The sequence below is a fragment of the Serinus canaria genome, chromosome 1 (assembly GCF_022539315.1).
Source record: "Serinus canaria isolate serCan28SL12 chromosome 1, serCan2020, whole genome shotgun sequence".
Classification (NCBI taxonomy): domain Eukaryota; kingdom Metazoa; phylum Chordata; class Aves; order Passeriformes; family Fringillidae; genus Serinus; species Serinus canaria.
In genome coordinates this window covers 79,781,749-79,809,612 of record NC_066313.1, presented here as the reverse complement: position 1 = coordinate 79,809,612, position 27,864 = coordinate 79,781,749, and the positions used below count along the sequence as shown (strand labels likewise).

General features: G+C 40.5%; 1 protein-coding gene across 4 annotated transcripts; it reads right to left on the bottom strand.

Moving 5' to 3' along the window:
- Positions 1–8,038: 8,038 nt before the first annotated feature.
- LOC103812310 (arylsulfatase D-like) lies at positions 8,039–23,249 on the bottom strand. Of its 4 annotated transcripts, none has more exons than XM_030235038.2 (11): positions 23,124–23,249; positions 20,759–20,856; positions 20,067–20,216; positions 18,077–18,198; positions 16,521–16,643; positions 12,995–13,418; positions 12,119–12,255; positions 10,696–10,830; positions 9,517–9,679; positions 9,104–9,225; positions 8,039–8,418 (listed from the first exon to the last, which is right to left on the bottom strand). In XM_030235038.2, exons 2-11 carry the CDS (start codon positions 20,782–20,784, stop codon positions 8,048–8,050), a joined length of 1,773 nt encoding a protein of 590 aa, XP_030090898.1. In that variant the 5' UTR covers positions 20,785–20,856; positions 23,124–23,249; the 3' UTR covers positions 8,039–8,047. The 4 variants fall into 4 exon arrangements, with proteins under 4 accessions (XP_030090898.1, XP_030090899.1, XP_018764354.2 ...); XM_030235039.2 differs by having other exon boundaries at positions 20,759–20,808; positions 23,124–23,244; XM_018908809.3 differs by lacking the exon at positions 23,124–23,249 and adding an exon at positions 22,658–22,886.
- Between the last annotated feature and the right edge of the window lie 4,615 nt (positions 23,250–27,864).

Sequence of the window (27,864 nt, the reverse complement as noted above, 5' to 3'; positions counted from 1 at the left end):
AGTACAAACAAAGGCATTCAGGAAGGAGCCAGAAACTTGCCAACCTGAAGAGAATGGTGGCAATGGAATTGCAATGTAGCAATGCAACCCTGGAAATAAATTAAGCTTATAGAAAGCAACAGATTGGGCACAATCCCCAGCCTGATTTCAGGGAAAAAAGAGGAATTAAATCAATTTTTCTAACTTTTTACATGGGAGACCTTATTACTCTCTGCAGCTACCTGAAAGGAGGTTGAAGTGAAGGAGTAGTCAGTCTCTTTTCCCAAATAACAAGTGAAAGCACAAGGGGAAATGACTTCAAGTTGTGCCAGTGGAGGTTTAGACAGGATATTAGGAAAAAAAAATTCAGAGAAAGGGTTCTACAGCACTGAAACAGGCTGTCCAGGAAAGTATTTTAAAGGTACAACTGGAAATGCAGAGCATCAGTTATTAAATCTGGTACCTCCACATAAGAGATCAGAGGACTCTAGTAACCCAGTCCATACATTTCTGCAAAACGAGACCAAATCCCACAGAGGCCCAAACAGCAGAAACTGGCCAGCAATTTTTTTGTGGACACACTGGCTTTAAACAATTTTGACTATCTGCAAACCTCATCCAAAACTTATTCTTTTCAGCAGCTGTTACTACACGTGACTGCTCTACCATTTCTTTCTCCAAACTTGTCAACCATGAATGAAACAAGTTCCAACAAAATTCATTCCACTTGCCAGTAATGCCACAAAGTCTGCAGCTACCTCAACAGTCACTTGAAGAGATTTAGCCAAAAAAGTTTTGCTGAGTTTATTGCAGGGCTGAAACAGGTGGACCTAATTCAATGTGGATTGGTGAGAACTTTCTCTAGCCAGCAGCCTTGTCTAAGCTCTGGTTTGGGCTTTTTTTTCAGCTTTGCTTTACAGAAAGCAAGCTTCAAGCCTGGAACTGCTAGAAATTTTGTCCCTTCTTCCCCAACAGCTGCTTAGCATTGGGTAGCTCCCCCATCCTCTATTTCACTTGTTGAATGTATTCCTTGATTAGAATTAATCATTCTTGATGTGTTGAATTGAAGGGAAAATAAAAAAGATAAAGTTACAGAGAATAAAAAAATACAAACCTCCACTTTAAAAATATCTCCTCGTTAGCAGAATATTTATTGAAGCCAGGCATATCCCACGTTTCACCATCATCCCCAAAAGCCTGGCACTGCCACCACTCACTGGGAATCCACCAGAGTGAAAGAAATGTCTCAGTCTTAAACATGCTAAGAGAGATCCAACTCCAGCAGAAAAAATAGGAATAAATCCTTGTTAATTAAGCTAAGAGACTGTATTTACACACAGGAAAAGAATTTACCTTCTAGTTTTCTTTGTCTGACTTCAGATGGTGGAAGAAATAATTTGCACACTGCTGAAAAACCAGAGCAAAGCTCCGAATTCTTTAACATTTATTTAAATATTTAAAAAGAGAATTACAATTATTACATATATAGAAATATTTATTGGTGATGCACAAAAGTCTCTCTCAGACCCTCTCTCTGCTTAGCTGTTGGCTGAAAATAGATGCTTGCTTTCCACGTTATACAAAAGCATACAGAACAGCTTCATCTCAGTAAACAGTATATTAAAATGTTAAGTACAAATGTTAATTTCATATTACATTATGGCTCTGAAGGAATCACATTCAGCATACCATATGCCACATACTGTTCCACCCTGTTGACCCTTTTTTTTCCATAACTTCTAGGAATACAGATGTTCAGAAGAGGAGAGGTAACAAATGGGGAAAGACAGAGGGAAGAAATTAAAACCTCCCGGCTGGTGTGAGCACAGCCAGTTTCTCAGTGCTTGCAGCTGGTGAGCCAGAAACAGGTGCTGCTCATCAACCAAAATACCAGGGATGCCCTTGCAAGAATGCCAAAAGCAGGAGATCATCAGTAGCCTCTCTCTTCCCCCCCCCCCCCCCCCCCTTTCCATTCTGCACTCTCAGGGAACCAGCTTCAATAGTGCTGGCTAGGGGGCATACAGTTTTTAGTGGCCTGGAAAATATCAAGCCTTGCTCTCTTGTACTGATTATATTACCACTTAGCTTTGTGCATTTTCAGTTAGTAATATTCTCATGGCAAGTTACCCAATTTTTTTAATTCATTATGGCAGCACCCTGCCTTCAGAGCAACAGCAGTAAGGGATGGTCTGGCCCTAGGCTGCAAATTGCCTTGAGCATTTCCACATTATGATTAGCAGTCCCTGATCCAAATTATCTAACTGTGCCTTTTGGCTTCAGAGTACTCACCCAGGCACACAGAACTTTCCTCCAGCCAGGACAAGAGCAATGTGCAGCTGGAAAATCAGAGAAAGAAAGAGGGCAGAGGAATGAGATTAAAAGAGCAGCAGCTCGGGGCATGGCTGCTAGAGGAAGACTGAAGAACACAGGGAAGCAAACTGGAGGTAAATCATGCTTTGTGTCTATCCCTATGAAATAATAATAATATTGATATTATTATTATCATTATCATTAATAATAATAGTAATAATAATAATAACCTCAAAAACTGGAGTTGGGTTTGAAACAGAAGGAAAGGGAAGCACAGCTTGTTAATTATAGTACTCTGCTGATTCTCCCTGTCACACACTGCTGTAACTCTGATCACAGGCTTTTTTCACTTTTTCCGATCTGCTGGACCAGCTCCACCGGCAGGTGGAGGCTGAGAGCTGGGCAGAGGAGGATGGCACTAGGAGGCTGGGCGCCGCCTCCAAAAAGAGCACAGCTCTGCAGGGCAGAGTTCACTGTTACAGCTCAGCTTCCCAGCACTGTCCCACGGGAAGTGCAATGGAATTTGCCTTGGAAAGCTTTGGTGGCCACTCCCACCCCGAGCCCCAGTGTCCCTGGGCTCGGCAACAATTGATGGCAAATTCCCCTTTTGCCAAAGATGACTCAGCTCTGTTGAAAGAAGGAAAAAAAAGAAGTTGTCTCCAAAAACAAAGGCAAGGGTGGGGGTTTTGGGGGGAGGAGGTATTTTTTGGTTTGGGATTTTTTTAACTGAACAAAACAACCCAACCAAAAAGAGAAAGAGGGAAAAAAAAGAAACCCAAACATCCCAAAATTCAAACAACACCCCAGTCTTTTACTTACTCCATGCTCACTCACTGCAGGAGCTTTGTTGTCACTTCCCTCTTCACCTCAGGCTTTCTGAACTTTGCTTCCAAGGAGGGATTATCAAAATCACAATATCATTGTATCAGAATAATTGGCAGATGTCAGTCTCATTTAAAAAAGTGGGCAAAGGCATTTATTTCATCCTGTCTGCTGCAGGGGAGGGCTTCCCTGCCTTCCCCTGGGAACACGTGTTGAGTAAGGAAGAATTGCTCTAAAGCAGATGCTGGACATCCAGCTGCTGTAAATGCCCAGGCAAACAAGAGCTTGAGCAGCAACTGAGGGAAGGCTCTTAAATCTCAGGCAGTGAGACTGTCAGCCACAGCACACCCTGTGGAGAACCACCCTGTGGATGGAAGAGCCCAGCCTAATGCAGAATGAGCCAACCAGCTCCCCCAGGATCAAAGAAAATCCATCATTGCATTGTCACATTGATGTGCACACACCAGTCCTGGCAGCCTGGCTAATTCCCTCTGATGTTATTGTAGCTCCTCTCTTTGTGAGCTCTCTCCTGGGCCAGCACTGATACACATGTGGTTGCACAGGTGGCTTGCCATGTATCTTCTCAGTCCCATGGGGGTACTGGACCCCTCTTTTTCCTGTCTGTGTGTGCTTATACTAGTTTAAGAATAGGGTATAAATGTGTTATGCTTTAATACACTGAATAAGGGCTTTATTCAAAGAAAGGCAGAAAACAGGAGAGAGAATCTTGGTGTATTCTTGCTCAAAGGCCAAAATAAATATTAATAAAAAAACACTATGGCAAGAAGGGGAAAAAAGAACTTACTAACTAGTTTACTAGTTAGTTTACAACTAACTAATTTACCCTTGATAATTACAATGCTATTCACAGTATCGTTGGTGGGTGTGGTGTACAGAAGTCAAGGGGAGCATTTGGATCTTAAATAGTATCAGCATAGAACAGTAGTTACTGCAATATTTTCACTAAAAACTTCTGCCCAAAAAAGTAATTGGTAGCTGGGAAAAGGGGCAAAAAAATGAGAGTGCAAGGAATGAGGTTCAAGATCCACTGCTGAGAGTAGGATGCTTGCCTGCATTAGGGAGAACATATTAAAGGAGATCTTTAGAAATAAGAAGGTAATTTTTTTTTTAAGGTCTTGGAAAAACTAGGTAGAAATGGTGCAATTCAGCAGGCAGTAGAAAATTCCTAGACTACAAACCAAGACTCAAGGGAAGACTCAGTAAAGAAAGTAGGGGTTTGGGTTTGGCCCTTTTAGTCCAGGGCAGATCTGATGACACCATTTCCAGCTCTCACATCTGTGGAAATTCACCCTGTCCTGCTAGAAAGGTTCCTCCATCCTGTGTCTCTGACCATCTACCATAATCAGAGGCATAGTAAGGTAATGTGATGCTTTTAAAGCACTCTTTGTTACCAGCATCTTTAGTTTGGCCTGCAGACAAAGAATGAAAAAGGGTGAAATAAATCAATTTATGTATCATCTCTGGGTTGTCAACAGTTTTTCTTGATTTCTCAACTTCTTTTACATAGACTGAATGTCTATTTTAAAAAATACTTGCAAATTTGTGTTAAAAATAATTCATTAATTGTAGCAGTGACTAGTAAGACATAAAGGAACTTCCTAATATTAGAAAGTCAACTCTGTAACTGGCTCATGTTTGAATTTTGCAAGTATCCCAAGTATTGATGAGATTAGTAAATTCCTTTGTAACAAAAACTATCAACAAACTATGAAGGATGGTTAAGTGTGCAAGAACAAAACAGTGAAGCCCCAGTGACAAAGCAATGCAAACTGAGGTGAAATCCTGAAAAGAAGGACAAGTAAGAACTTTTTCTTTAAATATTACCAGTAATTTACAGCAATTACTTTAATTGCTTCTTTTAGATAGGATAAAAATGCTTTTTTGTAAAACACATGCGATGGTATGACATGTAGTGGAAATTATGAGGCAACATTTTGTCCCTTCAGTTTCATGGTACTGACAGATGCTGTGTGAGTTTTTAAATTTATAATCCTGATTTTGACATTTCCAGGTACTGTCATTGATTACTGATATTTTGGTTTGCCCCTGCAATGCCATTTATCAGCACAGACAGTCTTGTTTGAGATGGTGTTCAAGTGTAGACATCACTGATACCAGCTTGCATGTCTGGGGACAAAACTATTAATTAAGCCTGACAAATTATCAGAATATTCTATCATGGTGTCCACAGAGCCTTAGCCTGAAATACTGAAAACTGTGATCTTTTGGATGATTAAGTCCTGAAGTCAAGCTGAAGCACTTGACCAGTGTGTGTCCAGGAGAGTTCAAAACCAGCTTAAAAATATTGCTCTTATTCTTATGTAAAAACAAACAAACAAACAAGCAAACCATAAAAGATCAAATACTACAATACTACTTATAGAATGATTTCTTTTTTTTTTCTTGTTCTTCACAGATCTCCTTTTAGTAAAACAGACAAATATTTTATGTCCAATTTTCAAATGAAAGGAGATAATTATGTTTTTAACAGCTTGATTTTCATGCTCAAATATTGCTTTCTACTGTGTTTGAAAACATTTTCAGTATCCAAATTTAGATCTTAGGAGTTTTGTAAGACTCTCTTGAAATCCCGTTGAACATTATCAACATCATCTTTGGCTATGACCAACATAGATCAATGAGATGAAAACTGTGTTGTGACTAAGAAGAAAAAGCCAGTCTTACCAAATTATTTGCAATTTAATAGTAGCCCATGAGTCTTGGAGGAAACAGAAAAAGAAATATGAGAAAGTATATAAGCAAGCTAATTAATATTTGCTAGTCAGAGTTTTTCCAAGTATGTTACTGTCAAGGCAGCTTTTATTATTCCCTGACATCACTCCAAGTGAAATGTCCTTTCTGCCCTGAATGGTAGTTGATCCCATGGCACTCTGGAGATCAGCAGGGGATGATCACTGTGCTTTCATGTGCTGGCACCAGTGTCCAGGACAAATCCCAGCTCAGATGTTTTCCAGGGTCCCCTGGTCCTAATGGATATACAGATCCTACAGTGCTATGAATTATTTCAGCACAAGAAAAGCTGGTTTGCTCATATTCACAGATATTACACCTGTACATTCCTAAAGGTGTTGAAGAACTGAGAGGACATAAAACCCCACATAATAAACCAGTTTGAGAATGGAAGTGATGTCCTGGAAAATGACTGAGAAAATTGAAAAATTCCAGTCTGGTTACAGTAATTTCAGCTAAAGAAAACACTTCATTTTGATTATTAAAAGACCTTTAAATCTCTCCAAGAACGAACCAGTTAAACAGAATACACTCAAATGAGGAAAAAACCCAGATATTTCTAACAATAGAGGAAGTAGCAGCTATCAGAACATGTGAAAATGATTTAGTGATGGATTTAGTGAAATGGATTTAGTGAATGTCTTGAATTTTTCACAGTAAGACTGTGCACCTTTCTCATCAATAGCACTGAAGGAGCATCTGGTTGAATTATAACATGTGAAATGCTTGAGGCCACAGCATAAAATAAAAATTTTGCTTTTAAGATGCAGGACTTTGTTTACCTGCAGCTTTCCTGGTGACTGCATTGTGGGAAGCAGGAGAGGAAATAAAACCAAAATAAACCAAATGTTTACCAATTAAGATGAATAAGATAAATTGGTCCTAGCACAGAAGTTAAAGAATAATTAAAAACAGTGAGGTAAAACAAATGGGCAAATTATGTTCTCAGATATGTAACTATTCTGATGTACCAGTGTAAACATGTCAATGTGAACAGATAAATTTACAGCCCTAAAAACAAAAGCATTACCAACAAATCCACTGAATTAGGAACAACAATTTTAGCACAAAGAAGGAAAGAACTGCAGGAAAAAAAAAAAAGCACAAAAGCAAAGAGACAGACTTAAGTAATTCTAGCTCTTTGGAGGGAAAATGTAACTTGTGAAGCAAAAAAAATACCTAATTCTCCATTTCTTTTTTTCCATAGCAAATATTGCTTGTTTTCATGATCACTGTTTGCCATCTTTCTGAACATACTACTTGTCAGCAGGAAACACTTATGACTGAGATGTGGGCAGCAGGGTATCTTGTGCAGTCCTGTGCCCAAATCACTGAACTGGTGGTTATCAGTGTGGCACTGCTGTGGCCATCAGTGTCAAAAGGCCCTTGCCAGGGCTGTTTAGGGAACTGGAGGCAAAGGGACCTTCGGAAAAGGACAATCCTTTCCTTTATTTCCTCTCCATGAAAAGAGGCTGACTCCAACCAGAGGAGTCCCACCCTTCTCAGAGAGCTCAGACAGCCACTGCCCTGGTTGTCACGTTTCCAAGCTCTACACCTTGTCCAGAACAATCGGCTGTCATCATCACTGCTGCTGGTGTCACTAACCACAAGGGAAGAAGAAAGCCTCTCCTAAGAAAGATTTTTTGAGGAACTGCAGGCAAGACTATTTTCTAATGATTTTGGAAGCATTAGTCTGCAAAAATTTTTATAGGGTCACCTTATGCATTGCCAGGGTAACAAAAGGAGAGATATGGATAACAAAATGTATTGCCAGGATAACAAAAGGGAGATAAGGATAAAAAAATTAAGGGAGACCTCAGTCCAGGAATCACTTCGAAATTCAGTGCAAAAACCCAAAGGAAAGCTTCTGGATATACATTCAGAATCATTACTTGCACAGCTTTAATCTTGGCCTGCTTCAGTGCATTTGAACAATTCATTCACTTGTCAGCAGACGGTAGTTAAAACATGGTCTTTGGATCATCTGTCTTGATCCCTCTCTGAGAGTGTCCAGCTAAAAGCTACCTCTACTAAATACTATGCCATTCACTGGAACAACTATTTTAATTTAGCCTTTATAAAACAAATGACCCATGGTTCAACACTCCCAAAGGAAACACTCTTAATCTAAATAAATTTCTGAGAAAGTATCAGGCTCTCTCCTTTATATGTCAGCAAGTTTATTATCACCTTCCTTATCACACCAACAGAATGGGAACGTCCCACAGCACGGCTGCAGCCACGGCTTCCACACCACGTTGGACACAGAGAGCTGCTCTGGCACTGGAGTCAGGGTCCTGCGATGCTCCTCTATGGCTCTGCCAATCCTCCTAATGACAGTGTCAAAGAGGGGCTCCGTGTCAGCCGAGAGAGGTTTGGCTTCAGAAGGGTCTTGTGAGAGCTCAAACAGCAGGGGAGGCTCATGATGGGTCACTCCTTCCCCAAAGCATTGGCAAAATCCTCTGTCGTAACAAGCCCCGGCTCCAGGAGGACTGAAAATGGGAGTCATGTAATGAGCCTTCCAAACAGCTCCAGCTGGCAGGAAAGAAAGAATCACAGAAGGCTGGTTAAACCAATGCCAGTTCTCACAAGGAAGAGCGAATGTTTTTCTAGAGTTCATTCTTGGATGCACTGCAGCTCTACACTTATTAGCTAATGCAGTAATTTCTCCTGGTGCTGTACAACACAGGCAATGCCAGTAAGTTCTTTGCCACGTTACACCTGAAGTTCTGGGGAAGACAGAATCCCAGAACAATAATGTGTTAGAACAATGTGCCCTCCTGTAGAGTGAACATAATTCTTTGGGAGAAGCTGTGTGGTGGTGTTTGCAGGGGTCCCAGGACGAGGGAAGAGATGAGAATCTTGACTCCATGTTTCAGAAGGCTGATTTATGGTATATATTATATTAAAAGAAAATTATATATTAAAACTATACTAAAAGAATAGAAGAAAAGTTTTCATCAGAAGGCTAGCAAGGAAAGGAATGAAATGATAATAAAATCATGTGACTGACCAGTGAGTCCAAGACAGCTGGACTGTGATTGGCCATTAATTAAAAACAACCACATGAGACCAATCAAAGATGCACCTGTTGCATTCCACAGCAGCAGATAGTTATTGTTTACATTTAATTTCTGAGATCTCTCAGCTTCTCAGGAGAAAAAGATCCTAGCAAAAGGATTTTTCATAAAAAATGTCCGTGACAAAGCTGTGTACTCACTGTCCTTCTGGTGCCAGCGCACGGCGTGTAGGTGCACGCCGCAGTAATGGAACAGGAACTCGTGCTCCGAGTGTGCCACCGCTCCTCGCAGTAAAGGCAGCAGGTCCCGGCCGTCCATCACCCTGGCACGAGAAACACACCACAGGGCTGAGATGAGCTGCACAGCACTGTGCTTCCTCTGCACACCTCTCGCTGGAACTGGCAGCTCTGGACAGGAAAGGGGATGGCAGAGGATGGCAGGTAGGGGCTGAATCTCAAAGGGAGAGAAGAGGTGACTGAACTTGTAGACATTGATGTGTCTGAAAAAGCAACAGGACTGAAAAAGAAAACATCAAACTCTGAGAATGTGTTTCCAAGCTAGATTTTCCATTGTTTTGGGAAAGGAGGAGGAATAAAGAGGCTTTTGTTTGTACCTGTCCTGAGGAACTTCCCCTCCAGCCAAATGCACTACTGTAGGATAAATATCCATCAGGCTTGTAGGTTCATCAATAACTGTGCCCGCAGGTAACACTCCTGGCCATCTAAATATCCCTGGGACACGGATTCCTCCTTCCCAGCCTCCCATAGCTTTTCCACCTTTCGTTAAATAAAAAGAAAAATCAAAAAATAAGTTTGATTTAAAATGAAGAGAATTTTTGCACAAATTTTATTGTATTATCATGTTACCTTGATGAGGCTTCTTTACTCTTTTGTTTTTGCTGCTAAGCTACTACTGAGCAGTAGTGAAAGTGTGTTCAGTATACCAGACCCTGACAGTCTGAGAACTCATGCTTACAGAGGACACCTGCCCAGGTTAGAATTTACTACATTGTTACATACCTAATTAGAGCGAGACATATTTAATTCTTGGTAATAAACCAGTGTTAGTCCTTGAGTGTATAGTCTTACTTAAGCCTTAGGGGTGTCCTAAGTTCTTTACTAGTTGCTGCTGGGTGTCCTGGACTGCCAATTGTATTCTATTTGCCATCTGTATGGCAGCTGTCTTCTGTTAAGAGGGCAGTTTTCCTTATCTCTTCCACAACCACCCCTCCCTCCAGGCACACACCTGCTGATAACAGGCTATTGAATGTCACTGCACGACTGATAAGAACTACAGCATTCCATTGTGAGATGCTCCGCCCAGAGGGAAGAGCCAAGCATTCCTACCTGGATATAATCTTGAGGTTCTGGAACACCAGCACAGCTTTTCTCCACTGGGTTTTCCCAGAGGAACAGCTGCCTCTTCCAGTGGATCTGCAGAGGAAGACTACACCCTTTTCTACAGGATCCCCGCTCCAGCAGAACCACACCTGACACTCCAGGACTGTTGGTCAGGACACCCTGACCAACAGTGTGTCAGATTGTGTTCTGACTGTTAGTGTTGTTTTGGTTTACTGCATTGTTTATTTGATCTTTTTATTTTCTTCCCTAGTAAAGAACTGGTATTCCTGCTCCCATATCTTTTGCCTGAGAGCTCCTTAATTTAAAATTTATAGCAATTGGAGGGAGGGGATTTACATTTTCCATTTTAGGGGAGGCTCCTGCCTTCCTTAGCAGACACCTGTCTTTCCAAACCAAGACACTGGGTTGTCACTGTCCCTAACAGCTCTTACCTTTGTATATTCCATTCCAGCCACCCAACTGCCTTTCACCTTCTTGTCTTTCCAGCCATCCACCATGATCAGAGGCAAAGTAAACTAGTGTAGTTTCTTTCAAGCCTTCCTTGTCAATGGCATCTAGAACCTGGCCTGTAAATGCAAGAAGATGTGTGTATTAAAAAGGAAAAATATCCCTGATACTACATAAATTTTAACCTCTGACTTGTAAACATTTACCAATGTAATTTCTTACCTACATAAAGTTGCTCATTGTTTAATATTTTTAAGATTGATATTTGTTGTTATGATTTCATTGTCTCTAAAAGCACAGAAAATTTGTGATGTGTTGTAACCACTTTATTATTGGCATTTTAACAGGCAGTGAAAGAACCACAGTCACAGACAAAAAGCCAATATTGTCAAGGGCAAAAAATATACTATTTACTGTAAAAATATGTAAAAGAGGCAAAAAATATACCATTTACTGTAAAAGAAATTATGATCTAAAAGTTAGTGTCTGCATCTGTGGTGGCCATCATGAAAAATATGGAAAAACATAAAGTTACCCTTATTTTATTTTTTCTAGACCCTGGTTAGGATTTGCATTACATTACTGCATGGATATAATATGCATGATTAATTAGGTGCCTTTAAATTTAAAAGTAATTTTTGAGCTGTTTTTGACATCCCTAAATGTATTTGCAGTATGTAAATATTTGACAGTATGTAAACATTTGAAACCAAATGTTTCCTGTATGTGTACCTGACTTTTCTCTCTTTTGCAAATGTGGGTACTTTTTGTCCATCATGACTGAATGATAAATAATTCTCCTTCCCCTACAGAAAAACAGCCTGAAAAATAGCATGAATCTTATTGTGGGGGGCATACTGGAGAACAATGATGAACATTTCTGGATTTATGATCATGGCTGAAAAATATCTTCTGCTTAGTGCAGCAGTCACAAATAAATAACTCACTGTTTTTCATCTTAAATTAATTTGCTCATTGATTTATCACCTTCTGACATGTTCTGCTTAAAAATGACCGTAAGAGGCTGAAATGACCTGGTCCTTACTAATCATAGAAAATGAAATAATTATCACATATTTTGTGAGAAGAACAGGCGAGCTCCTTGACAGGAGCTAAGGGAACATGGTTAAAAGTAGTAAACACTTGATCGAAAAAAAAAAAAAAAAAAAAAAAAAAAAAAAAAAGACAAGAAAAAAAGGAGTGAACATTTGGCCCAAGACTGGAGAAGCAAAAAACCAACACTATAAATCATCAATGCTCACACAAGATTGACAGATGTTCATTAAATGCTTATGATTTTTTGGTACATACTTTAAATCATCTTCCTTGTTCTTTTAATAAAAATCTGTTTATTTAGACCCAGATATTTGATAGCTGGAGACATTGTTAGGTGCCTTGTTGACTTACCCACCATCCAGTCCATCTCCTCTACATTGTCTCCATATAAACCATGTCTGCTCCTCCCAAGAAATTTCTCTGTGGTGAGGAGAGGGGTGTGGGAATGCAAAAAGGAAAGAAAGAGGAGGAATGGCTTGTGCTTATTTCTACAAAACAGAAATCAACACTGTGTTATTAGGGAGGAAGGCCCTCAATGCAGATCAATTGTAGTGATCTGTAAATGGTATTATTTTTGTATAGATATTTCAAAAGTCCCTTAAGGAACACCTTACTTTGTAAGATACTATAACCCAGTAATTAGGATTCCTTAGAATAATTTTGGGTCTGTATAAAATATCCTTTTTCTACCCTGAATCATAGATAGTAAACTTCCAGATTGAAGATCCATTTTCTGCTGTTGCAAAGAACTACTGTGCTACTGAAGGCAGCAGGCTCATCCCCTGCCAGCTGTTGCCCTCTTATCAGTCCATATGATAAGGCTACATCACAGCTCTGCTTCTCCTTCCCTGGCCACACACACATGTTTCTGACATCACCTGCTATTCCTTAAAGCTGCAATGCTGCTCTCATTGGTAGGTATACATATTTCTTAAATATAGCCTAGAAATATTCAATAGAACCCATGGAAGTTGGGAAGTATTATCAGCCTTAGTGAAACTAGGAATAAGGGGCACCTTTAAGCAGCAGCTTAAGCCTTTTTTCATTTTTAAATACATTATATACCTATTGATATTATTTAAAAATAATAAAAACAGTACTTGTAATTCTACATAATACTGTAAAAATTATAAAAACTTATAAAGACACGAAAGAGGAAAGTGCTGTTTACAAGTTGCAAAGTGTGCAAGAACCAGAAAATTTGTGATCAGAGCAAGTCCACCTCACCTTTCAATAAAGGAAATGGACTCTCTCAGGATAAGGGACGTAGTTCTGTCTGTCACCATTGGCTGCTCAGTGATTCCATGGTTTCTCATCATAATGCAGTTCCAGTACCGTACAAATCCATAACTTGAGAACCAGGATATGAAGAACAGGAGGCTGAACCCAGCAAGGCAGGTCAGGGTTCTCCAGCGGACTGAAATCAGGCCGGTCAGTCTCCCAAGGACAGCAGTGAGTGGAATGAGGCCAATCATCTGAGTGGAAAGCCAGAGTTTCCTTCTGAAGGCTCTGTCCATCTCTGGTGGTTCTGTTGGCTGACAGTCACTTATCAGTGTGAAAGGCATCCCATAGAAGTAGTCAAATCCATGTTTTAGAGGGTGATGGCAGTGGTCATTGCGGGATTCACAGTTAACACCTTGATGCCACTTCCCTGAAAACAGAGGTTATTAAAATATAAATGGATAATATTTTAAAAGAATGGACTTTTCCTTACACAAAACATTTCTCCAAAAGCGGTTGGTTGTTTTCTCCTTGTGACAACTGCTTCCTCCTACACAGAAATATACCAAGTATGTAGAGATACAATGGGATTGACTAAAGAAAACCTCTACAATTTATAAATTTTAAACACATTTTTTGGTGCTCTGTATATATATTCCTGCCCTGTAGCTTTGATCTAACATTAAAAAAACCCCAAACATATAAAGACAACTAGGAATTGAGAAAAATTTCAAACTGAGCAAAAATGTATGGCTTTTCTGGACATCTGTCAAGTATCAAACAGAAGGAAGCTGTCCTTTGTTAAGCATAGGGGGAAATACCCAAATAACCTTCTTTTGTTGTCCCTTTACCTTCAAAGTGCTATGCAGACTTGTTCCTGGGAGGTTTTGAAGTGCTTGGTGTCAAGACTATGGCAAGACTGTGTCAGTGCCAGGTTGATAAGGGGAGATATGGATAGAGTAGTTAAAGTAGCAGCTCATCTGTTTGCCAGACAAACCACTGGATCCAGAAAAACTTGAGCTTAGGAGATCAGGATTTCTCATGAAACTATACTTTTGTAAGTAACTTTGATGATCATTATATCTCCACACACTAAAAAATACACATATTTTTAATTAATATTTTTGCCATTTATTTGACTTTAATCAAATTTTTAAAAATGGAAGCCTACTTTTTTTTAAATACTGAAGTCTTCATTTATCAGAAGGAACCTCTCTTGACCATTTTAGAACACAATTTGTTCCTCATTATGAGCATACCAACTACTTTCATGAATGGCACATCAAAACCTTGCTTTTGCTTCCCCTCCAGCTTATTCAAACAGCCTGGTTAGGCACTTACTCGGTGGCATAGTAAGTTGGCTTGTTTGAATCAAACACTGAGGTTTGAGAATGTCTGAATTGAGTGAATAAAATCTACCACTCATCAGAGGCTTAATGGCATTTTTGCAGATCTTGAATGCCAGAGCAACCAGATAATTAAGAACTTTACTTGAAAGACATTAAGAACTTTACTTGAAAACTAATTTTAAACTAATTCTTATTGTAGAGAGAGGAACTGTGCACTTCCAGGATGATGTTATCTTCAAGAAATTGTTCAGTATGTTATCAGAATGTGTAATAGCAGCCAACCCTGAGTGGGTTTCAATAGAATTGCAGTGCATTACAATAGGAGCAGAAAAACTGCCCCAGAGGAGAAAAAATTGCTGTTTTTCAGCTGTAATTTTAAAGGAAGAATGGAAGTTCTAGAGTAGAAGGATGAATTGCTTTCAGCTAAAATCTCTACTCAGTTTACCTCCTGACATATTTAGAGCCAGCTGTAGAATGAAACATGTTTGTAATCAATACATAAATGCATTGGTCATAAATACAGGTGCAGCTAAAGTATTCTTGGAATTCAGATGCACTCCAACACCTAAATCTCCAGCTGAGGTCGATAAAGGTTTCTGACATGCTAGAAAAGAATCAAATCTCCAGAAGCTAAACTACATGTATAATTAAGATAAATTAATCTCTGAGGGCATTACTTATACAGCATTGGTTTTCTGACTGCAAAGAACCTTCAGAGCATTTCCCAACAAAAAATCTCATTATCACCTCAGGCTGCAGGTTATTAATAGGATTTAACTTTGCAATTAAACTGGTTGTGCTCAGGGCAAAACAATCACAAACAATTCAGGTGAGACTACTTAGTGCTCATTCAGCTGTGGTGACATGAGTAGATGTTGTGTTAAGATTTTTTGCTTCATGACTTGAATGTAAAATTCTTGTGGTATTCTGTGTGTCACCTATCACTGGTGCTTTCCATCACCCCCCATGGTGCCATTAATCAGGATCTGTCCATCTGGCTAATCTAAGTGATGCTTTTGGCACCTGTGGTGTGATTTCAGCTGAGATGCCCACGGAGAAAATGCCTCCCCATTTTTGCTTCTGGGAGGCAAAGCAGCATGACTCTACTGCAGGGCAATTCCCCGGGGAGAGTGGAGACAAATCTGATTGTTTTGCTAGTGATAACATGCTGAAACCAAGATGAAGCATGCACAGTCTGTTTTATGAGCTAATTTAAACAACTAAAGTAATGTAGCTACAAAACTAACAGGAGATGGAACTTCAGTAACGCAGAGTTTGAATTGCTCGGAAGGCTTCTTTTAGTTTTGTCTGGGGTGGTTTAGATTTATTCTGTTGAATGAATACAAATCTATTTCTGCAGGAAGTTTTATTCATAAATTCAGTTGGTTTGTGCAGCTAATATTTTTATGTCCCAGATATAGATTTTGGATTTTGACATTTTACATGCTCCGTTGAGGTTGGGCAAATAGCTGAAAACTCAGCCAGGAATGTTTGTGCTTTATCAGCCTGTGGAACTATGTGACACATCTAAGATAAATAATTATTTGGAACAAGATCATGACCAAAAGTTACAACTGTGCTAAAAAAAAGGCACTATAAAATAGAAAATAAAATGAAATTCACATTGATGCTGAAGGAGGCAGTGCTTTTGGGTTGTACTGAAATCTTGGTGAGCTACAGTGACATGCTGTGACTGAAAAAAAAAAAAAAAATTGCTTTGTTTCTCTTTCTGAAAGGCCCAATTTTGTGACACTGTTAACTATCTCTAATGGTTTAACTAACAGCTGTTCCCTTTTGTGTGAATCTGAATCTCTGAACTGTATAAAACATCATTAAATGACACTCATATTTTTAGTTTGTTAAAATTAAATAGTATTGGAATAAGTATTTCATACCTGACATAATAATCTTCATGAATGAATAAAATTTTCTGCTATGTATTTTAACAACTACAGCTGTGCTTGACAGTGGGTCAATGGTAAATTTGCCCTCTTTATCATGTGCTTGTTCTTTCAAGAGAGGTATTTTTTGGTCAGAGTTTCTATTTACATATTATTCTTATTCAGAAAATAAAAATATTACAACCAAAGTATGAGCAGTTAGTAACTAAAACAAATGGTTTGAGTGAGATGTGCAGGTGAAATACATGCAAGAACATCTTTAGGAGAGCAGTGTTCCCATACCTATCAGTCCTGTGCTGTAGCCTTGGTGCTGCAGTATTTTGGCAAAAGTGGTTTCATTTGGAGGAAGCCCTCCTGAGCCAGCATTCCAAAATATAACACGGTAATCATTTATAGCATCCATCCCTAAAAATGGATTAAAAAACAACCTGAGTCAGTATAAAGGGTTGAGCACTTTTATCCAACCTACTTTTTGTTTCATGATTTCATTGAAATGGTAGTGTTAAACATTTGTCATAACGCTGTTTGTTTGAGAAAATGGATCTAATACCCTGGACAAGATAAGGAAAGAGTTAAGACCCACCCATAGTGCCTGCCCTTTCATCTTTGTATCTCATATTGACACTTTTCTTTTTTCTTTTATTTAATTTCATTTGGAATTACAAGGCTGTATAGGAGATTTTATATGTCACAGTGGCATCTAGGCTGTACAAAATGCCCTTCCTTAGTGTGTGTGAGGGCAGCGAGGAGAGCAAGGAGACCTCAGCCCCCTGTCAGCCTCAGACTCCAGCTCACTGAGGGCTGCCAGGGAGCTCAGGGTTTCCTTGCACAGTGGCATGGCTGGTATCTGATCTCTGAGCCCCACAGGGTAGCTCTCTTCTCCTCACCTGCAGGTTTACAGCCTACCATTTAGTATTTTACGCTGGTGTAACCCCATCATACAGCGTTGTGTAAAGTTCAATCTGTCATTGGAGCACTGAACATCTCTGGCCCTGCTGCTTCAGTGGGAAAAGTTCTGTACAAACCCTTTCAAACTACTAGTGTTTCCAAACTACCAGTCACAGTGGGAGCTGTCATGATAAAAGTAGGATGACATATCAGCTTCAAAATGCCTCAGGAATGAAAGCTCCGAAGATAATTTGCAATAGAACAAGCATTTGAGGGTTGCTGTTAGAAACATGTAGAGCTATTTGTTTTTCATACCTCTTCATCTCAGAGATGCAGTTTGACAGGATAGTGCTTTTTCTTCAAAAACACAATTGGGAAGAATAATATTGCTGTCAAACTGTTATCTCCTGGGACAGATTAATTTTGACAGGTACGTAAAGAAGCTTTCCCATGAATGACTCGTTCTGCACCTTGACTGGAGGGAATGGACACACATCTGCACAGGTCTACTCTGCTCCCTGCAGGGCTGAGCTGCTTCTGACATCTGATCATGAGTCACCTCTGACAGAAATTAATTTAACTGGTGCTTTTTAAGTGTGTTGTTACTATTTTTCCTGTTTTGCATAACGACTTTTCTGAATGTAACAGTTTGCTCAAACTCCATTCTGGCTGCAATCTGTACCACAGAGTGTCAAAAGGTAGCCAGAATTGTGCTTTGGGGGAGACCAAGATGCTCTGAAGAGCTGGTTCTTTGCTCTGATTCCCCCCAGTCCAGTTCACCAATACCCTACAAACAGAGAAGCCACCTCAAAGCCTGTCTGACACCTCGTGTGTCTCAGTGAGGATGGAGTGTCTGTGACCCCCCTCATTTCTTCTGTGCCCATTGTAGGACACTGTTCTCTCCAGCAAGAGAGCAATGTTCAAAGGGTGTGAGGCTTTGCAAGGCAAACCTGATCGGAGGGGATATCTGCCAGTGAGGAAAGCTGCTCTGCTGGGCGTGCAGAGCGGGGCTGCAGCGATGTGCTGGGTCAGCTTCACTCCTTCCTTTGCCAGGCCATCGATGTTCGGGGTCCTAAAAAGGCAACCAACACCACCAGGTATCATCCAGAGAGTCTTTCAGGGGAATAAGAAATTATATACTTATCTTTATTTTCAGAAGTTTTTTTCTATTTGAAGATGGCCAGGAAATATTTTTGTAATTTATTTAAATTTTCTCAGCTGATGGGGAAATATTTCTCTTTTTCTTTCTTCATAAAAAGTCAGTATATGGATTAATTTTGAGACAAATTTTTTTTTTTTTTTTTTCCCCTTGCTCTATGAAGAGTCTTGCAGAAATCATAGAATTGGAGAATGGTTCGGGCTGGAAGGGACCTTAAAAATCACAAAATTCCAACCGGCCTGCCATGAGCAGGAACACTTTCCACTAGATGAGGTTGCTCAGAGCCCCATCCAACTTGGCTTTGAACACTTCTAAAGATGGGGTACCCACAGCTTCTCCAGACAGCATGTCCCAGTGCCTCACCACCCTCACAGCAAAGAGATTTCATTTCCCCAGAGCTACACCAGCTTCTCACAGAGCTGTGGATCAGCCTCGGTGCATCAGTGTAATGGTGATTCAGTTGCCACAGGGTGACGGGGCTTGACTAGACAAGGTGCTACAGGACTTACAGTACTGATAAGGAAGCTAACAAGGTGCTTCTCTTGACATTTGTAGTGACGGGAGAAGGAGAAAAAGGGAAAGAAATCCTGCATGTTTTCACACTGTGGTGGCAAAGCAATATGAATTAAGCCACACATCAGTAAGTAGGTGAGAAGAGGGTGTTTTGCAAACGACTGGCAACCAACAAAAACAGGCTTGCCTAGCACACTAGTTACAGACCAGGCAATATCTTACATTTCAGAATACAATATCCCCCTCTTCCAATTCAAGGTGTGCCTACTTCTATTTTAGATTAGATTGGGATTCAGTTTTACAATTTTGTTTTTGCAATTATCAGTTGAATGGTGTTCACAAGAAGGCAGAACCTTCAGCAGGATTTTGAAAGATCCTGGATGTTTTGTTGCTTTGTACTTGCACTGTTATGGATTCCTCCCTCAAAGACAGGCTGCCAGGAAACAACATCTGCAACATTTCTTATTCTCTACAGCCTTTTGTCAGAGGTGCAGTCCAGGGTAACTTGGCAAAGCAGTTGGTGTGGTTCCCTTCAGCACGACTGCCATCTCAGTTAGCTGATAAACATTCCTCCTCAGAGGAGCACGAGGTGTCCCAAACCGCTGTTTCGAAATCCTGCCCTTCTTTGCACTGCAAAGAACCAGCTGCTAAGAGAGCCCAGATGCTTCTCCCCCTGCTAGTGCACCCTGGATGCAAAAGGAAAATCCCTGCCTTGGGGATGATGCTGTGGAGGCTTTGCAGAACCCTGTCAACTACCTGTGATCACCAGGTGTCTGTCAGGCTGACTGAAGCCTTCCAGGGTGAGATTCCGAGAACTTTGCTGGATGAGAGGAGGGATTGTAGCAAATTTCATTTTGTTCATGCATGTTACAAGCCAGCAGGCAATACTGTGGCACAATTTTCAAAGAGGAGGCAAATTCTATGTCCTTGAAGCTGAAAAGAGAAATATTTCCTGGTAACATTGCTCATTGCAGTCATTGAACTGTATTTTGAGATGAGACTGGGAAAAAAATGGTAACAGAATTAAAATGAGTTAATGAGGTCTGTGTGTTGGAAGAGGGGACAATGTTTCTACCTTTGGGTGTTGCTGTTTCTAAAGTGTTAGGCAGTAAAGGATGATTGTCATATTCCCACAGAAGAGCAGCACCACAGAGCAGAGCCAGCCCTGGGAATGCCCTCCAGGCTATGAGATAATGCTGGACAGAGGCTTTCAGGTTAGCATTAAATATCTCACCAGCTCTGTTCACCCTTAGGGTCAGTTTCCTTACCTGATTGTATCATTCCCATAGCAACCTACATCCCCTATGCCGAGATCATCAGCCAGCAACAGCACAAAGTTTGGCTGTGTGATGGTGGAGGGCTGTGTGAATGGTGCTTGCAGAAGCAGAGCAAAAATCAGGGGTGCAACCAGGGCTGACCTGAAACACAGAAGAGTAGGAGAAGCCAGTGACCTGGCCATTCATCACTCCCCCTGCACGTGGCCAGACACCCTCCACCCTGAGCTTGGCTGCAGACCAGACCACTCTGTCCAGGCACAGAAGGTGTGATAAACTTGAGTGTTTATCATTTTACCCAAACCCATGTCATGAAGAGGAAAATGTCAGCACCATAACTTTAAAAGTCTCCTTTCCTGATTGTTTCCAAGTTTCCTGTGAGCAGTCTCACATGGGAATTTTCATGCAGCAGATGGAATGCAAGTGATTTTGCTTCATGGCTTTGGATGTTTATAAAGGGTTGTTCTGGGAAGCTGAGAATGGGATCAACTTCCTCTGACATGGTTTTTGCCTGAACTGGGATCTTTGGGTTGTGAAAAAGTTAATTACAAGAAAAACAAAGGAAAAAATCACATTGTGAGATAAACAATACTACTCTTTTATAACACACTATTATGTCATTATTAAGCTTCACTCACTTTAAATCTCACTTTACATACAACAGTAACTCATGATTTTTTTCTTACCAGTGAGATGTTAGTTGCCAAATCATTTCTGCATTTGGAGTGTTCAAATCCTGCAAAACCAAGAGTACTCTGTCATAGTTACATCTTCCTAGTAGTAACTGAAATAAAAATAGATTAAAAGCTTACTCAAAGCCTGTTAACATTCTGTTTTATTTACTCCAGTGCACCTCAGATCAGACCCTAAATGAAGAAGAGTAAAGGAATTAATGTTATTTTTATTGCTAGCCCTTCCCTTATTAGAGGGATTTTTCTTTTTGAGTAAAGAAGTTTATCTCAAAATAGCGAAATAATTCTATTTTCTTCCATGAATCATCCATATAAAAGACACTTACTGTTCAGAAAGGTAAAAATAGTGCTTTAAAATCCAGTCCTCAATATCATTTACATTTCTATAACCATGGACAGTAGCAGCATTGTGCTTTTCCACATAATGTGCTAAATTTCTTTTCAGGCTTCTAAGAGGAATTTTTAATTGTAGAAATTCAAGTCATCTTTTTCCAACAATCATAATTTCTTGGAAGAATTCATGGCCGTTTCTTACTTTGAGAATGAAGAGGTTTCTCTGGGGGTTTTCCTTTCACTGTCAGGACAGTGAGATAAACTATTTGAAGACTTTGAAGTAGGGGCTGAGTGAGCTTCATTCTAAAGCTTTAAAATAGACTTCTTTGAAATTTATTTCATGCCTAGCTCAACTGTCCCAAGCACCTCAATTTTATGAATTCTGTTTGTTTCATATTTATTTTTGTTTTCCAGAATTGATGTATTAAGCAGTTTAGTTAATATTCATAGTTCTTGCATTTTATCCATCAATACTACAGGCTTCAGTGGGAAAAGTTAAATTTCTGTGCTTAGAAAACTGGCATGCAAACACTTGCTGGCAAGAACCAGAGCTGAGGCAGCATTGCTACCTAGAGATACTGACTTCTCTGCATGTGAGTTTGTGCCTTTGCTGCATCCTAAGCAGTTATAGGAAAAGTACAAGAGAGCACCTCAGCCATCTCTAACATTTATATCCTATGAGCTTCCAAAACAGCTGAAGTAAAAGGGAGCTGGACATAATCAGATCTGATTGTGCAGTTGGTTGCCACACAGCAGAGAGATTTAAAGCACAGCTGGAGCTCAAGGCTGAACCTCCCCAGAAGCTGCCTTCTGCAGGCACTATACAGAAAACAGCTATTGATTTATGATGCTGACTGGCATTATCCCTGTCAGGCCATTTCCTCTGTGAAAGGTGATGGGAGCCCAGGCAGAGAAATCACAAGCAAACATTCCCCTCTGCTCTCTGAACAGAATTTGGCTTAAAGAAAAACTCCTTCCTCCCTCTCCCATTGTTAATCCCTCTCCCAAAGGAATTTAGTTTTTAGTCCCTTTCTTCATCTATTTTAATAATCCTGGGGGGTATAGCTTGCATATCTTTCATATTTTATCAATTGTTTTCCTGTATTGATTCAAAGTTTATAATCAGTTTTACCTTTCTAACAAAATGCTTACAAGATACTAAAATCTCATAGGAGGAAATACTCATTGCTTTAGACATACTCTTATGCACTTTTCTTAAAAACAGTACACGTTTGGGGCATCAGTTTGGCAACACTCAGTGAAAAGTCACACAGTTAATACCACTTAATTCAGTACTGTTCAGCCTGTGAAAATTTCTTTTAAAAATTCCTATTTTGTAGACTTGATACAGATAAAAGCAAACCCAGACTTGTAAACACATAGCCTGCAGCTCTCACTTTGTACATAGCCTTGGATGAGAAGAATGTTGTTCTAAAGGGAAAAGTATTTAAAAAACTCCCTTGAGATATTTTTATCTACAGAAGGGAAAAAAAAAAAATCCAAATAGCCATTAACATTTTCCTGTGTATTTCCCAACATAGTAAGGGAGGAACACAGTACCTGGTCAAGTTGTGTTCAAAGCAGGCAGCTGATAGACTGGTGACTTAAAATGATTCCAGATTTTTTCAGCACTGCTGAAAAATTTTTTCAGGACTGCTGCTACTGCGCGGCGTTTCTGAAGGCAGTCCCGAAATGTGCCCCAGCTGCACATCCCACAGCTCAGCACAGGAAAAGCATGTGGTGCCAGAGCTTCCCAGCAGCTGCCTGCTCTGGCTTCTCATGGAGTCTCAAGCTGCACTTCCCCCTGCTGTTTGCACAGCTCTGACATTCACACAGGGCGTGAGGGTCAGGCTGGGGAGCAGCACAGATGCAGCTAAAATGTTTTCTGCCTAACCACCAGTTTCTCAAGGGATGGGAATGATCTCCTTTAAGTCTGAGACACTCCCATGAAAAGTACTATAAATAACAGTTCCCAATAAACATTTCCTCACGTCCACCAAGGAGAAGAGAAAATCGTTGTACTTACAGAGCAGCACTTCTTTGTTGTAGAAACAGAAATTGAGCTAATTTCTTCACTTTATGGCCAACCTGAGTGCATGCTGCAGTGAGAACCACTGAGGTGGTTTTCTGCACATGCTGGGACAAATAGTTCTAGGGTGGGGAGGAAATGCTGGTGAGAGGCTTGTATTTTCTTTTCCAGAAAATGAGTCATTCAGCTTCTGTTCTGAGTGCTGATGTTCCCTAGCCATCGCTCAAAAGGACAAATTAAGGTTACATGCTGGCTAGTGCTTTCTTTCTTGGCTTTTCTTATGTGAGTCCTCTTGTACTGAGTGTTTTGGGACAGCATGAGGCATTACCCAAGAGCAATCTTGCTTTACCAACAGTTTCCTGCATTTTTGTATCTTAGGCAGAGAAGGAAGATGCTGTGGTGAGTTGGTGGTGTAAATGGCAGTGCTCAGGTTGGATTGCTAGTGGAGCATCTCTGAGGCAAGTTAGAGCACCACAGGTGATCCTTTCCCTTTTCCCTCCCACCACAGCATTAACATGCTGGGATGGTTCCAGCCAATATGCCCAGAAGGAGTGGTGTGTCTGGTTTGACTTCTCTCAGTGTCTGCTTTCTGGTCCCCACCTGCATTACAGAATCCCAATCTGTACCTCTCTAGTTCCCATTCCCCTCTTTGGGCCTTTAGCACTTCCAGGATACATTAAGGTCTACAGCATTTCCTGTTGTCTGATGCCCTCTACTGCTGCATGATTTCTAACAAAAACACCTTCTGAGCTGTTTCTGGGTTTTTCTGTCCAGGTTGAAATCAATCCCTGCAGGGCCCTGCTGACTGTGAGAGCTTCTTTTGCAGCTAGGGCCATCTCCACAGCTCTCATATCCATGTTGTGGTTTTTTTTCCCAGAGATTCTTGCAAATTCTGTAGAATTTGTAACAAAGAACCACAAGCTGTAACTGCTATGTTATTTACTAAATTTAGAATATAGCAGAAAATTGAATGCATGCCTGCAGTTACACAACAGAAACATGGCTTTGCTGTCTTTTGCACAGCCCTCTTCAAGCACAGAGAGAGCCAGACCAGTTTGCTGCTCTAAGTAGCACTTGTTAAAGTCTGGCTGCTGGGAATTGCCACTGGGCACACCTATGGTATTATGAAATCAAGTGAAAGAGTGCTGTTCTTTTGGTCTAAAGATTTTTAGAGTGACAGCTTGTGCCCATTTGGGTGTTTGATCTTTGAAGGAGGGAAAAGTGAATGCCCTCTCACTGGTGCTGCTTGAAGATGACATTTTAAAACGGTCTAGGCAAAGCTAATTCTGTTCCCAATGCACTAAATTTGCACTTGCTGGTTTTCTGTGGGGAAATCTTTAAAAATCCTGCATTTCTTCAGAAGCTGAAAAGAATATAGAATTTTGCAGAAGCCTTGCATACTCTGGTCTTTTCTCCTTGTTTTCTTTACTGAGTACCGCTGAGTGTGACACTATTAAAGTGCTTCCACAGCTAACAGCTGAGCGGGGTTTGGTGTAGGATTTGGCGATTTAGGGGCTCCCTCTAGCGACTCCTGCCTTCGGTTTGTTTCACAGCACAGCGGATCCGCGCTCACCTCTCCAAAGTCATCGCACAATGACGATGTGATGTCATTTCTTGGAACTCTGATTTGAACTAGGTCTTTAAGGATGCCCAGGGGCAATTGCAGAGCCTTTCCTGTCGTCCTGGAGCACGCAATATGGGTTTGCAACGCTGGGAAGAAGCCTGGCTCGTATTCCAGAACTGCTCTGACATGTGAGCCAAACTGCAGGAGGTGGGGGTGAATGGGACAGATGCTTCAAAATTGCTCTCCTGGTCTGGTGTAAAGTAGTAATGTAGACACCCCAACTCCTTTCCAAGGGTTTACCTCATAGCTGGTGAGTAATGCACCTAATATACTTAGAAGGCTGTATTGCAATTAATTGTCCACATGGTTTCCAACAGGAGACATAATCCAGTGCTGTTTCCTCCTGCACCACAGAACGGGTTCAAATCACCTGGGTTTCACTACAAAAAATTACCTGCTCACATCTAAGCCTGCCCTCCAGACTCTGTGATCAATGGTGAAGGACAGTCACGTTGAGGGCAGCCCAGCTGTTCTGTAATGCTGTTCTAAGATTAGATGAAGTATCCTTTAAAGGTTCCAGTCTGTCTTTAATACCTGTATAGAGAGAATTTGTATGGCTCTATATTCAAGCTAGATGGGAATTGGTTAAAGTGATACCAAACCAGACTGTTAATCATTCTAATAAGATATCAAGCAAATGAATACTACCATAAAAAAAAAAATCATGAAAGCTATTTTTATTACATTTCCAATAATGTTCTGAAAGATGAGTTTTTATTTCTTAAGTTTAAGGAAAACCATCTGATATGAATTAAACAATCTTACTATTTGAATAAAGGAGATGCTTTTAATTTAATTTCTAAAACCTGTATACTTCTTATTCTCTTGGGATTGAAGCTGTTAAAAGTGAAGTATTTAGTTATATTTTGAACTGTAATGGAAAAAGCATACACTAAAATTCCAGAAGACTAGAAAGTTAACATTTGGAGGAAGATATACTCTGTATTGCATTCTTGGTGAGTATTTCTCAAAACATCCAACTTCAAGGCATCGAAAGGCAGTGACACATACATGTTAGCATACATGAGATCAGGGAGGCCCCATGTGAGGACTTTGAGAAACCTCACTGTTTTTTTCTGCAGCGCTGATGAGGCCTCACCTCGAGTCCTGTGATCAGTTTTGGGCCCCTCATGACAAGAGATTGATGTGCTGGACCATGACCAGAGGAGGACAACAATGCTGGTGGTGGATCTGGAGCTAAGTCTGATGAGGAGCAGCTGAGGAGCTTGGGGGGTTTAGTCTGAAGAAAGGAGGCTCAGGGGAGACCTCATTGCTCTTTACAACCCCCTGACAGGAGGCTGTAGCAAGGCAAGAGGACTTGGTCTTCTCCCAGGCATCAAGCTAAATAATCAGAGAAGATCTTGAAAATGCTTCAAGTTGTGCCAGGGGAGGTTTAAATATTATTATTTTAAAATATTAATATTTTTCCTAATATTAATTAAATATTAGGAAAAATTTCTTCTTTGCAAGAGTTGTCAAGCATTGGAGCAGGCTGCCAGGGAAATGGTTGGGTCACCACCCCTGGAGGTATTTAAAAGACATGTAGATGTGGGACATGGTTTAGTGGTGGGCTTGGCAGGCTGAGTTAATGGTTAGTCTCAGATGATCTTAGAGGTTTTTTCCAGCCTAAACAATCATGTAATTCTCTGTCTGAGTGAGAATGTGTGGGTTCCAATATAAACAAAATAATGAAAATCGTTACAGTGAAAAGAGTTTCTGGAAGTTACGTGAGACAGATTTTGCTGGGAAACATTCTTCCTCTGATGTTTTACTACCTAAAGACAAGGAGATCAGTTTTGGGAGAAACAAAGCCCATCACAAATGCAACCTACTTAAGAAATCATGACTCCAAATGATAAAAAAAATGTCCCTACTACCAGATAGGAGTTGTTTCTTATCTCCATAGTGTAAACATTCTCTCTTAATTTCCTCTGTTAGCCACTGGTAGCTGTACCAGTACAAGCATTTAGAGATTGAGAGATCTGTGAATTTCCTTGAAATAAACTTTTTTTTTTTTTTGATTTTTCTTTGGTTGAATGAATGAATTGTTCATTCAGCTGAGAGAGGTTCAGAATCTCCACAGCAGAGCAAGGACAGACACAGGTGGGCAGAGCAGAGCAGAGCTCACAGCAGTCAGCAGTAAACATTCAGCTTTCTCATCACCATCACCATAAATTTGGGAACTCTCAGATAGGATTTTGACACTTATCTGCATCACTGCTTTTGGAATTCAAATAAGGCCAAGTTTCACCATTGCAGCCTCTGTCCTCACATACACAGCAAAATCTTCCCTCTGCTGGGAGGGACTGTCTTGGGCTTGCTCTGCAGAGCCAGAGTGATGAGAGAGGAGACCTGAGGCACACACATTTGATTCCCCTCCCAGGCTCAGGACAGCCCTACTTCTTCAACAAGTGCACTAACCACCAGACTATTATCTGAAATCAGGTCAGCACACCACTTCCTCCTCTTGTGGGCCAGGTTTTGGAATGAAACTGTGTCATGCTCTGGGCTTTCATCAGGAGGGGTGACTGGTCTGTGAATGTCAAAGAGGTTTCAGCTTGAGATAAGCACTGACTCCCTTCTGAGGGGAACTGAGGGCCCCATATGTGAACTGGTTCCATCCCACAGTGTTGGGTTGAGTCCAGCCTCTCACCCACCACCACTTCCAAGTCCTTTTCAGCCAGGCTGCTCTTGATCTGTTTATCCCCTTAAATGCCAAGTTACAAAGCATGCCATGAAGACCATCCTCTTTCATTTGTTTTTATATGCCATTATCTGCTTATTCTCAATTTGGATAGCTACATTGTGGGAGGTGTTAACTTGAGTGTCTTTTGGTCACAGAGAAAAAAAAAAAAGGCAATTTTCAGTATGATTCACATCAGCCATGAATCATTTATGTAAGACAAAGTCAAACAGACACAGAAGTGCTTGTTTCTCCCCATGGGCTAAGGTCAGGTACCAGAGTTACCTCAAAACATGGGGGCCTCCTCATGGCAGATGCTGATGTCTTCATTAAGTCAGAAGTACCTTTTCCTGAGTGTTTAAAGAAAGTCAGTGTGATCTCCTATATTCATAACCATTAGGGTAAGAAAACTGAGCAATGAGGCACTGTTT

Bases quoted from the DNA above. Each gene is read 5' to 3' on its own strand.
- LOC103812310 (XM_030235038.2), bottom strand. From the start codon at position 20,784: ATGATTTGGCAACTAACATCTCACTG. The intron at 12,256-12,994 runs GTGAGGTGGACT...TCTGTTTTGTAG, and splicing joins TCCATTTCCTTTATTGAAAG to AAATAAGCACAAGCCATTCC. The intron at 10,831-12,118 runs GTAAGTCAACAA...TTGCATTTACAG, and splicing joins GGAGATGGACTGGATGGTGG to GCCAGGTTCTAGATGCCATT.